General features: G+C 42.2%; 1 protein-coding gene across 1 annotated transcript; it reads left to right on the forward strand.

Moving 5' to 3' along the window:
- The first annotated feature begins 3756 nt into the window (after window positions 1-3756).
- Arl14epl (ADP ribosylation factor like GTPase 14 effector protein like) lies at window positions 3757-9209 on the forward strand. Its single transcript, XM_005356080.2, has 3 exons — window positions 3757-3852; window positions 5791-5930; window positions 8987-9209. The coding sequence occupies exons 1-3, from the start codon at window positions 3757-3759 to the stop codon at window positions 9207-9209; spliced, it is 459 nt and encodes a 152-aa protein (XP_005356137.1).
- Window positions 9210-12145: the final 2936 nt, after the last annotated feature.

The raw sequence follows: 12145 nt of genomic DNA on the forward strand, positions 1-12145 counted from the left end.
CTGCTTCATCTGACAGTCAGCCTAGTCCAGTGCTAGAGAATATACAGGCGTATAGTAGCAGTCTAATGTAGCTTTTCAAGTTATATATGTGTATATATTTAAGTGAGTAAATTTGATCACAATGGACTGAATTATAAATAAATGAGTTGAAGACCAATTTCCAAATGTGATTTTATTTGGAGATAAGTGCTCTAGGAAGTAAAGTTAAATGAAGGAATGCCAAATCTGAGAGGTTACATACTCTCATAAGAAGAGGGAGACTGCTGGGTGGTGGTGGTGTACACCTTTAATCCCAGCACTCAGGAGGCAGAGGCAGGTGGATCTCCCTGAGTTTGAGGCCACCTGGTCTACAGAGCGAGTTCCAGGACAGCCAGGGCTGCACTGAGAAACCCTGTCTCAAAAATAAATAAATAAGTAAGTAAGTAAGTAAATAAATAAATAAATAAATAAATAAATAAATAGAAGAACAAGAGGGAGACCTAGAGTTCTGATTTAGTCTTAGTGTACACACTGAGGGAAGGTCATGAGAAGACCTGCCATGTGTGCTCAGGAAGAGAGCCCTTTTTCAATATTAATGATGCCTTGATCTTCAACTTTGCTGCCTCTGGAACTGTAATGAGCAAATGCCCGTTGCCTCAGTCCTCCGGGTGATGATGCTTAGTTCTGGTGGCTCAAACATGGTTACAATTTTTTAATGCTATTTCAGAATCCAAGTCACATGTGGCTTCTGTGCTTAAGATGAACTCCTCTTCCCCATGTACCCTCTGTCTGGAAGGAGGTGGCTCATGACCTCATTGTATCCTCTCGGTTCCCTTTCAGGCTTCTCTAAAGAGTCTTTGTGTGGCTGGCTTCTATGGATACCCCTCCCACACTCATATCCTCTGGACAGTTGGTGACAGACGCCTATGTAAGCCCTGATACAGTGTAACATCCTGAAAGGGATAGAGACTTAACCAAATATGAGTTCCAAATGTACAGAACCTCCTAGTAACTTTGTTACTTTCTCCTTTCTCCTTCAGAGTCTCAGTTTCCTCACTTGCAAAACAGAAAAAAAAAAGTGTTTATTCATAATGTGAAAATTTAATGAAGGGCTTTATAATGTTAGTCTAAGTGCTTAGGTTCTATAAGCACATGACTCAGAGGGTGTGTATTTATTTTTAGACTGGTATCCGCATCAGTACATTTTCTTGGCTGGTTTAGAACTCACTCTGTTCCCTGGGTTAGCCTTGAACTCATGGAGATCCACCTGCCTCTTGAGGGCTGGGATTAAAGGCCTGTGCCACCACGCCTGGCTAGTCACAAGGTGCTTTTGAGTACTGGCTGTGTGCTAATTTTGGGAGCTCTCTGAGGGTAAAGTGCAATGCAGTCCTTCTCCATAGGTAAAGACCTAACCAAAATAAGAATGTGAACTTAAAACCTGGGCATGGGAGCACACGCCTTTGAGCTGAGGGCTAGGAAGAAAGAGGCAGGCAGGCAGAGGATCTCTGTGATTCAAGGCCATGCGAGGTAAGCCAGAGCAGTCTAATGAAACCCTGTCTGAAAACAATAACAAATAAAACCGAACTGACTTAGAAGGAAAATGAGTGTTCGAACAAGCACATAACTAGAGTGACTCCGGCTTCATGTTTAAGTTGAATAAAGGAGTTTGGATCAGACTATAAAGCAAAAAACTATTACCTGCAAGAGGACAGTATTCTGTGCAGAAATCTGCCAGTTGACTTGCCCAATGAGCTTAGAGAATCAGGTGATCTCTGCTCGGAGGAGCCAGTTATCTTCCCTCTACTGACCACTCCTGGCCTGGCTCTGCTCGGTAGCCTATGTTTGTTGGGAGCCTCGAAGCCCTGCTTGGACTCAGCCCCATGTTTTAGATTTTTCATAACTCATCTGACATGTTGCTAGGACAGGATACAATGTTGGTCAAACTGATTTTGTATTCTTTTAGTCAGATATAGTGACTCAGCATTTTCTGTGTGGACAGCCCTATTCTTGGAAACAGGCTTCTTCCAAGCTGGGACAAAACTGATCTGTGCACCTTCATTTCCATCACAATGATGGTGGCATTGGTGGCAGTAGATTCTTGGAAGAGGCGCCTAATGTTTTTTTGTTTGTTTGTTTGTTTGTTTGTTTGGTGTGTGTTGAAAACTGCATTGGCAGACAGAAATTTAGTTAGAAGTTAGTGGACATAATTATGCACATTTTACTTATTTCCATTCAAAGACCTGCCCTGTCTGGTTAGAAACTTCTACCTTAGGAACGCTGGGCAGGGAAAAGAGTGAGTTCTGACCATTTTCCTACTTTTCCTAGGACAAATGTTTTGGGCTGATAATGATAGCCAATTACAACTTAGTGCCTGTCGGAATTGTATTATAATTCCATTTTTATTTACCTGGGGCATGTAATGATTAGCTTTAATTGTTACCTTGATACACTCTCGAATCACCCAGGGAGAGAATCTCAATGAGAAACTGCCTAGATCGAGTTGACCTGTGGGCGTGCCAGGGGAGAATTATCTTGATTGTGTCGGGTGAGACGAGAAGGCTGCCCGCTATCCTACTTCCTAGGCAAGGAATTCTGAACTGTGGAAGGGGAGAGAAAGCAAGATGAAGGCCAGCATACTTCATTCCTGTCTCCTTGTTCTTTTACTTGGCTATGTCTCAAGCCCCTGTAACTGATTTCCTTGCATTGACAAGCATACTCTAGCCTGGACTCGTGAGCTAAAAATAAACCCATCACCTCACACTGTTTTTGTCAGAATATTTTTATCACAACAACAAAAATGAAAACAAGAGCTCAAAAGAGCAGCTCCGTCCCCTAGAGTATTCACGGAGACCTGCATTTCATGAGCAACTTAAGCAAAAGCGCTCTGAGTGAAGGAGTTTTGTAGGAAAGCAATCATTCCTGTGTACTTTAAATCCAGTAGTGTTTCAGGAAAAGCTCTTGCCTATAGAAACATCTTTTAACAATCTCTCCTTTGAGGAAGAATGTTTATTATGTAAAGATAATAGAGGGTTTGGGCTTTCTTTTGGACATCCTTTCTAAGAAGCTCTGAACAGAGCCCCGGAGAGAAAGGAATCTTAGTGAATCAGGAAAGCATGCTGGATGGGAGAGGACCCAGGGCTCAGAGAGGCTTAAGTTACGAGAGAGGTGGGAGAAGAGTCAGCGGTAGCAGGGAAGACAAGTAATGTTGGCTCTAGTGCTGGGTCCCGAGTCTAGGGTTCTAGGTTATAGACAGCTGTGAGGGCCCGCACTGATATTTCAGGGACACGGGATGGAAGCAAAGAGGGATCACAATTATTTAAGCAGAAGTAATTGATGTGGGATTCCCCGCAGTATCCTGTGATTGCCATTAATGAGAATGGATATGGGCTTTACAATTACTAGGGATGCATGGCATTTACGTATCAAATATTGTTTCCCCTCAAAGGGATAAGCATGAAGGGAAAAGAATAAGTCCTTCTTCTTAAACAAGACAGTTGGTCTGCAGCATTGTCTGCTCCAGAGCCATCCGTGATAGTAAGAGTGGTCAAGAGAACACGTGATTCATCAGCGAAGCACCTGGAAGAGAAAAGTGTTACTGGAGTGGTTCCAGGGAGTTAAGAGGGGATGGGGAGAAGGATCCAGGCTTTCTCACGTAGTCTGACTTTGGATGTAAAGACAACCTGGGAGGAGGTCCAGAGAAAATCCGAAGACGAAACACTGATGTTTATGCCATTGACATGTTTCATTTCTTTCCAATTACCTTTTTAGTGGTCAAAAATGAGCGAACTGTCCGATAAGAACAACCTCACTCGAGAAGAATCCACAAATCAAATGTTTGCAGAGAAGAGCAGTCAGATTGGACAGAAGCAACTGGTATAGCACGCAGATTTCATAATTCGTGTTGTTTATTGATCTTCCAGCAGGGGGCGTCTGAGATGGCTGTGGACCTGCCGGCAGGTCAGGCGTCAGGACTTCACAAGAGAGAACTTTGCTCCTCAGCCCTTGGGATGGCCTGACGAATTTCCTCTTTGCTTTGTGTTTCTTACTTTTAGCCTGGCCATCTATGTAATGGCGTCTTGTCCTCGCAATAGAATGCTTGAAAAAAAATCTAGCCAGGTCTTTTATTTAGTTCTTACTGTGTATTTTGTATTTACCATGTCATGACTCTAAATGCTTTATGGGTATCGACTCACCCAAGTCTTATAACAAGATAATAATAGCGTTATTATACAAAAAAATGAGTCGCTGAGGCTTAGAGAAGCAAGAATCTGTTCAAGTGGCACAGTTTACGATGGGCAGAGCCAAGACTTAAACAGCGGCAGGCTCGTCGGCTGTGTTTGCCCCCTGCTTCTTACTATGTAGCTGAGAACGGGACTAGAAAGTGCTGGATTTTTACTAGAAAGTGCTGGATTTTTACTAGAAAGTGCTGGATTTTTACTAGAAAGTGCTGGATTTTTACTAGAAAGTGCTGGATTTTTCAGCTTTCGTAGCTGTACCCGAGGGTAGAGATGCTTCAAAGGGTACATCTACAAAGCAAGCCAATGTACCTCCATCAAGGTGAAACTTTAAGGAAATGCTTCTTTTATTCTAAGTAGACTACCTGGACTACTATTAAGCTAGCTGAGCTGCAAAAAAAGACTATCTGTTAGATTGAAAGCGTCACTTTTATTTCTAGGAATTGCATTTCCAATGGAATCCAGCCTATGTGATTTTTGACTAATCAGGATATTTTCTTCTAAAATTCTTCAGAAGAATATTTCTTTTCCCACAACATGCTTAGAAAATGTCCTTACACTGGCTATAGCACACACACCTGTAATCTCAGCACTTGAGAGGCTGAGGCAGGAGGGTTGCCACAAGTTCAAGGCCAACCTGGGCTACATCGTGCATTCTAGGCTGGCCTGCTATGGAGTTGGACTTGTCTCAAAGAAACAATGATAGCAATAACAAAAAGTCACCTTTTTATTTTGGGGAATATGTGAGTGCTTGACTGTGTGTGTGTGCCTGCAAAGGTCAGAGGAGCTTCTTGGGACCCTTGGACCTGGAGTTACAGATGATTGTGAGGCACCATGTAGGTGCTGGGACTAGAACGCCATCCTGGGCAAGAACATCAAGGGCTCTTCACCACTGAGCCGTCTCTCCAGTCTCACATCATCGTGTTTTCGTTGAAGGGTCTTGCTTCTTGCCTTCACAATCAGGCCTCATTTTATTTCTAAACACAAAAGTTTCCCAAAGAGTTTTGGAAATTTCTCCTAACATTCAGAAAGTTGTTTATCAAGACTTTTCTTGCTCGAGTCCGGCTTTGATTGAGAGTGGGCCTTCAGTGGCATTGTCTGTGTTGAAGCCCGATGGTGTATGTAGCCCAGAACAGGCAATGGTTTTGAGACTCCTTGCAGAGGCTGAAGCTGGGTGAGGAGGAGGATGTGTGACTTTGGCATTGTATATGGGCTTCTTCTGTGATGGCTGAGGGGACTGTTACTGCTCTGTCCTTATGACCAGAAAAAAAAGTCGATTCTGGTGGTCATCCCTGTCAGGTTTGCAAGACCGGTGGATGCTTTGCAAGGATAAACAAGTCTACTGGTCTTGATTCCTTCCCCCATTTTCTTTATATGCACTTTATACTCTGTGTTTAGAAAGAATGGCTTCATTTGAGAATGCATTGCCTTTTGAAACCGAGTCAGATGAAACTGTTGATTTTTTTCCTTATGAATCAAACACATTTCCATGCTGTTTTGATAAGAGCTACAGAGAATCCGTTTTGAAAGAATGAAAAATGAATGAAACTACTAAAACACTCCGTTCATTTCACAGCAACAGATAGAGCGGCAGCTGAAGTGCTTGGCATTTCAGAACCCTGGACCCCAGGTGGCAGATTTTAACCCTGAGACAAGACAGCAGAAGAAGAAAGCACGGATGTCACAAATGAATGAGTATTTCTCTGGGAAGTACAAGTAAGGTCATGACACAGTTGATTTATGGGATTAAAAATCGCATGTGTTCTCCTTGATTTTAAAGCAATGTAATTGAAAGTTACATCTTGTGAAGATTTCAAAACTTTCTTCTATCATACACTTAAAGCCCCCATTATGTCTGGATGTTAGTAGCTTTAAGAAATAGACAGTACTGTTGAGAGCAAGGTGGCAGTGCCTGGAACACCAGTGCTCAGATGCAGAGGCAGAAAGATTCCAAGTTCAAACTCAGCTTGGGTTACTTAGGAAAACTGTGTATTGTGTGTGGGGGTGGGGGGATTGTAATCTAAATCTCAAATTAACAATCATCTTGTTTTTATAAAGGGCTTTGTGCTAAAATAGTACCTTTAGTAGAAAAGTTGACTAAATATAACAAAGAAATATTAAAAGGAAAAATAAGGTCGCCATAGGGATGGATTCAGAATATTAAGTGGGAACCATATGATCACTCAATACAAGGACTGTTAATACACTAGAATATACAATATATGAGGTTGTAACTCAGGGATGGGGCATGTTCCTAGCATGCACAAGGCCCCAGTTTCCAACTGTAGCATGACAAGGGAAAAAATACATTTCCCAAGAGGGAACTGGACAGATGGCTCAGCAGTAAGGAATATCTCCTCTTCTTCCAGAGCATCTGTGCTGGTCCCTAGCATCCACCTTGAGCAGCTCACAGCTTCCTGCAAATCCAGCTCTTGAGAATCTGACCCCATTTTTCTGGTTTTGAGGGGAGGAGATCTCCACACACATGGCATTATACTCACATATACACATTAATTTTAAATGATTTATCTGAAACAGAAGGAGTGAAAACCGAGCATTCATCTTTGAACGTTTGGTGTGTAGGAATGATGGTATTTATTATTTTTCAATTTTTTCCTTTTATTGAAAATAGACTCTTTTCTCATGTAATATATTCTGATTATAGTTTCTCCTTATTTTATGTATAAAATATGGTATGTGTTTGAGCTGCTCTGATAAAATTGTTTTTAAAATCAAATTTCAGTTAATACTCACTAAGGAAAAGTGACATTTAATAAAGTAATTGTATAATTTCTCTCCTACACACAAATGATTTATATGTATTATTTTCAAACAGGTGTGTGACTGAAGGTGCCAACAGAGCCCAGAGGTATCAGATCCCCCTGACATTATATAGTTACAGGTAGTTGTGAACCACTCTAGGTGGACGCTAGAAATTGAACTCCAGTCCTGTAAAAGAGCAGTCTGTGCTCTGAATTAGCCACTGAAACAGTTCTCCAGCCCCATATATTAATAATTAAAAAACATATATACATATTAAGCAAACCATAAGCTAAAGGTTGATGAATTCAAAGATTTTTTTTTTTAAATCTCAATTAGAAAGCATTCCTGCTAATGTGTGACCACAAGGCAGTGCCTTGCTCTTTCTTACTAATCTAGGAAAGGGGGAGGAAGAAGCTGCATTACTTCAACTAACAGGAGGAGAGGAGGTGTTAGGCTTCGGGACAAAGGATGCAGAGGTACTCACTGTTGTAGGCAGAGTTTTCCTGTTCTGCAGTCACTCTCATAAAAACACAGTGAGGCTAATATGAATTACAAATGCTCGGCCAATAGCTCAGGCTCATCACTCTCTAGCTCTCACTTTTTAAGATAACCCATATTCATTATCTATGCTCTGCAATGGGCGGTCCCTTTCTTAGCATGGCATGTTCATCTCCTGCTCCCTCTGCATCTGGCTGGCAACGCCTCTGACTCTGCTCTTTCTCCTCCCAGAGTGTAGTTTGTTTATTTATTTACTAATTGTTTTGGTTTTTTTTCAAGACAGGGTTTCTCCCACCACCTCAGTTATTTGCATTCTCTGTCTACACTGTGGGTAAAACAGTCATAAAGAAACAGCAGAACAGCTACCTGGGACCCTTGCCATTAGTGTCTTTTTTTTTTGGTCTTGCTTTAATGATTATGGTGTAGTAACTGATAGTCCCCGTCTCAAGTCATTAAGACATGTAGTAGTGTTTGCTAGAGTACTGTTAAGAGAGAAAAAGAATCTAAGATCAGTAGAAAATGTAGAGGGCACGAAGTCCTTGTGCTGATAGACAAGCGTTAGGGAACCCAGGGGTGATAAGCATGAGGGCTTGGCTCTTCAGTGTAAGCATGTGTACCTGTTTTCCACCCAGAAGGCTGGGAGCAGATGTGGCTAATAGCCTGGTGACCTCTGTACTCTCTGTGTGACCAGGTCACGTCTGTGCCCTGCAGACCCTTACAAACAGGAATTGGGGTGGTTTATAGCCCACTGACCTTTGCAGTCTCTGTATGACAGAGATCACACCAGACCCTTCCCCATGCCTTTGGATAACACATGTAGTCTTATCTGTAGAACACACCTTCATGGAAGAGGTAACATGTGCTTTGAAAAGAGTTTCAATGAAATTAATTATGCCCTAAGCTTTATTGTGCACATGAGATTATGTTACACTAGGAAACATTTTCCCCAAATTGTACTGGGCTTAAATATGCCTAACATAAGCTGCCTGATGGCAGACACTGGCTTCTGACTATTGAATCGAACTTCCTACTTGCCCCACACAGATCAACACTATACTGGTCATGGTGTCTACAGAGACACCCCCCAACCCCCCCCCCACACACACACAGAAAAATATCATCAATATATTACTTTAAAGGAAATCTAGAACCTTGAGAGCAGGAAGCTCCAGTTAGCTATTCAGTGTTCTTAGATGAATAATGTGCCACAGAAATGCTGGGCAGTTAAGCTGCTCTCAGGGCCAAGCCTGGCTTCACATACTGACTTGACTGTGCCAAGTCATCTTTACCATCCAATGTGGGGGCGCTGTCTCTGGTAACCTCCAGGATGCTCTTCCCAGAGAGTAAAAGGGCCAGGTCTGTGATGGGACCATGTGGTAGTAAATGGGCCAGGTCTGTAATGGGACCGTGCGGTAGTAAATGGGCCAGGTCTGTGATGGGACCATGCAGAAGCTTCTTCACAGCGGCGAGGACAACAGTGCTATCTCGTTCATGTCACCTTCTCTTTGCAGAGTGATGAAGAAGTATGACAAAAGTGGCAAGCTAATCTGTAATGACATGGACCTGTGTGACTGCCTAGAGAAGAACTGCCTGGGCTGCTTCTACCCTTGTCCCAAGTGCAACTCCAACAAGTGTGGGCCCGAGTGCCGGTGCAACCGCCGCTGGGTTTATGATGCCATCGTCACTGAGTCTGGAGAGGTCATCAGCACCTTGCCATTTAGTGTCCCCGACTAGGAGATGCTGTGCGTAGACACTTCTAGTCTGTGTCTCTCTGTCTCTGCCTCTCTCTCTCTCTCTCTCTCTCGTGTGCGTGCGTGTGTTCGTGTGTTTTGAGACAGGGTCATATTCTATAGCTCAGGCTGGCATTGACTTTTTATAGCAATCTTTCTGCCTTAGCTTCCCAAGTTCTGGTAGTTTAGGTATAATATATCATTATACCTAAATTATACCTGGCTTCTGTTTCTTGTTTTTTATTGTATGGTTAGGCCATACACACACACACACACACACACACACACACACACACGCTTTTTCAAGTCAAACCTCTTCCTAAAGTTTTAGTGTTTGGGTAAAATATTCCCCAGAGCTATAAGTCAATGGAGCGTGGACAACAATTGTGTAGCCTTCCATGTCCCTCTCAGGTCCCTCAACTCGTGACCAAAGGCTGCAGGAGTGACAGTCAGTCCTGCTCATCAGCACCAGTCTCAACTCTGCCTTGAAGTCACACCTCTCCCTTCTCAGGGTGTCTGGTTGAGAACACCACAGTTTTCAGATTTACAGAACACTGTATCTAAAAGCTGTTCCCTAGAACATACAACCTTAACTTTGTAATGTTTTTCTTGTCGTACATAACTAAGATAAGCAACAATGTACCTTTGTACTGCATATCTTTAGCTTTATTTTTTTATAGTTTGTATTTTGATGTTTACCTTAAATTTGGTAATGGTAATATTTCTATTGCCAAGAATTTATATTTTACTAAATTACCTCTTAGTTTATTAAACTGAGAAGCAAAGACTTGAATATACTAAAAGTCAGTGATTTACGCATTTCCTTACAGGGTCAGTATTTCAGGATTTCTTTAAACGGAAGTTAGCCTTAATTAATATGCAGAGTGGATGGTGTGGAGGTGTTTGAAGGGTTGAATTCAGCCTCCTTTTAACTAATTTCCTTTAATAAAGGCTATTAGTTATTGTTTGTATTTTTCTCTCCTCCTCCCTCCCTGTGTGTATGTTGTGTGTGTGTGTGTGTGTGTGTGTGTGTGTGTGTGTCTTTGCCTTTGTCCTTGTGTGTATTCAAACATGAGTGCAGGTGCCTACAGGGACCAGAGACATTGGCCTCCATGGAGCTGGAGTTACTGGCCATTATGGGCCACTTGATATCAGTACTGGGAATGAAACCCAGGTCCTTTACAAGAGCAGCATGTTCTCAAATGTCTGAGCCATCTCTCTAGCACTGAACTTACTACTTTTCCCCATCTTGTTTAAGTCAGAGTTTTCTGTTACGTTCATTGTCCTGAGGACTCTTACATCCTCAGTTACTAACTTGAGATGTCCGATATGACTCAAGAATTCACATTTGAAACAAATTCCCAAGTGATGCTGATACTACTGGCCTGGGGACCATGTGTGGAAATCACTTCTGTAGGTTACATTAGATACATAATGGAAGGGAGCGTTTAAACAGTGGGACTCAGGGACTTGGTCCTATTTTCTTGTTTTAAATAAATGTGAAGTATTGAAAGCTGGGTTTTCCTGGTTTCTTCCCCCACCCCACCCCACATAAGCCGTTTAAAGAATACTTATTTCTGTCCAATCTACACATGGTAGAAACGCTGACAGTTCCAGACTTGGTATGTGAGAATGTATTTTGATTTAAAAATCCTGAAGATTTTGTGGTGGCCTTGGAACTCCTATCTACATAACAAAAGAAATTAGATCCTTCTGCACTGTTTCCCACAGAGTTTGGTTTTCTGGATTCCAGTTACTTTTTGTGGCTGGATATCGAACCCAGGGCTTTCTGCATCCTAAGTCAAGGCTCGTCACTGAGCTACACCCAAATTCCTCTCGTCACCTCTATGGAACATCTGTACTGTGAGTCAAACACCATGCCAAGTGTTTCTAGTTCATGATCTTTAACTACCATAGCCCTTGGAGAAAGATAGAAAGTGAAATCCCCAAGTCACATCTTTTGAAAGTTAATTGGGCATGAGTAGCCCTGGGGGCAGCAAAGATAATGGAGACCCTTTTTATTTTATGTATTTTCTTTCATTTTGAGAACAATAATTATTTTTAAAATAGTGGACCAAATGTATTAATTTGTGACTTATTTATCTTTGAATCACACTATGCTTTAGTTCATGGGAATGATGGATGGGTCAAACAACACTGAGAGAAGGTTTATCTGTGCCAGGCATCAAACTAGGTGCCAGAGACACAGCACCATCCAGAATCTACCCACTCTCTGCCTTCATGGAGTTTGTGGACTTAAACCAAACCATTTTCATTTTTGTTTCTTTGCATTCTGCTTTTACAACTGAGGAGATGTAGCCCCAGTGAATTAAATTGGTTTGATGTGGGATTCACCTCTGTATACTATGAATATGTTTTATTACCATTGATTAATAAAGAAGCTGCTTTGGCCTATAACAGGGCAGAATATTTGTAGGTGGGGAAACCAAACTGAATGCAGGGAGAAAGAAGGTGGAGTCAGTGAGATGCCATGTAGCTACTGAAGGAGAAAGACGCCAGAATCTTACCAGTAAGCCATAGCCTTGTGGTGTTACATAGATTAATAGAAATGTGTTGATTTTAGATGTAAGAGCTAGCTAGGAACATGCCTGAGCCATTGGCCAAACAATGTTGTAATTAATATGCTTTCTGTACAATTTTTTCTGGTCTGGGCGGCCAGGAAACGAAGTTGCCGTCTCTGTCTGCATTGGTTCTGGTGAGAGCACACTGAAGAGCTGGCAGCCCTGGTATTTGTTTGAGACAGAATTTTATACAGCTTAGGCAGGCCTGGACCTCCCTACAAGATGCTTCTTCCTCCACCTCCTGAGTACTATTATTAAAAGTGGGTAACACTATGCATGGCTGGCGATTGACCCCAAGCCTCCGCACACGCTTCAAGCGCTCTACCAACTGCACCGTATCCCCAGCCCAATCCTGAAT

This window comes from Microtus ochrogaster, chromosome 18 (assembly GCF_000317375.1).
Source record: "Microtus ochrogaster isolate Prairie Vole_2 chromosome 18, MicOch1.0, whole genome shotgun sequence".
Lineage (NCBI taxonomy): Eukaryota > Metazoa > Chordata > Mammalia > Rodentia > Cricetidae > Microtus > Microtus ochrogaster.

Excerpts from the sequence above, each read along its gene's own strand:
- Arl14epl (XM_005356080.2), top strand. The coding sequence starts at position 3,757 with ATGAGCGAACTGTCCGATAAGAACAACCTCACTCGAGAAGAATCCACA. Across the intron at positions 3,853-5,790 it reads AGATTGGACAGAAGCAACTG|CAACAGATAGAGCGGCAGCT; the intron begins GTATAGCACGCA and ends TTCATTTCACAG. Across the intron at positions 5,931-8,986 it reads TATTTCTCTGGGAAGTACAA|AGTGATGAAGAAGTATGACA; the intron begins GTAAGGTCATGA and ends TTCTCTTTGCAG.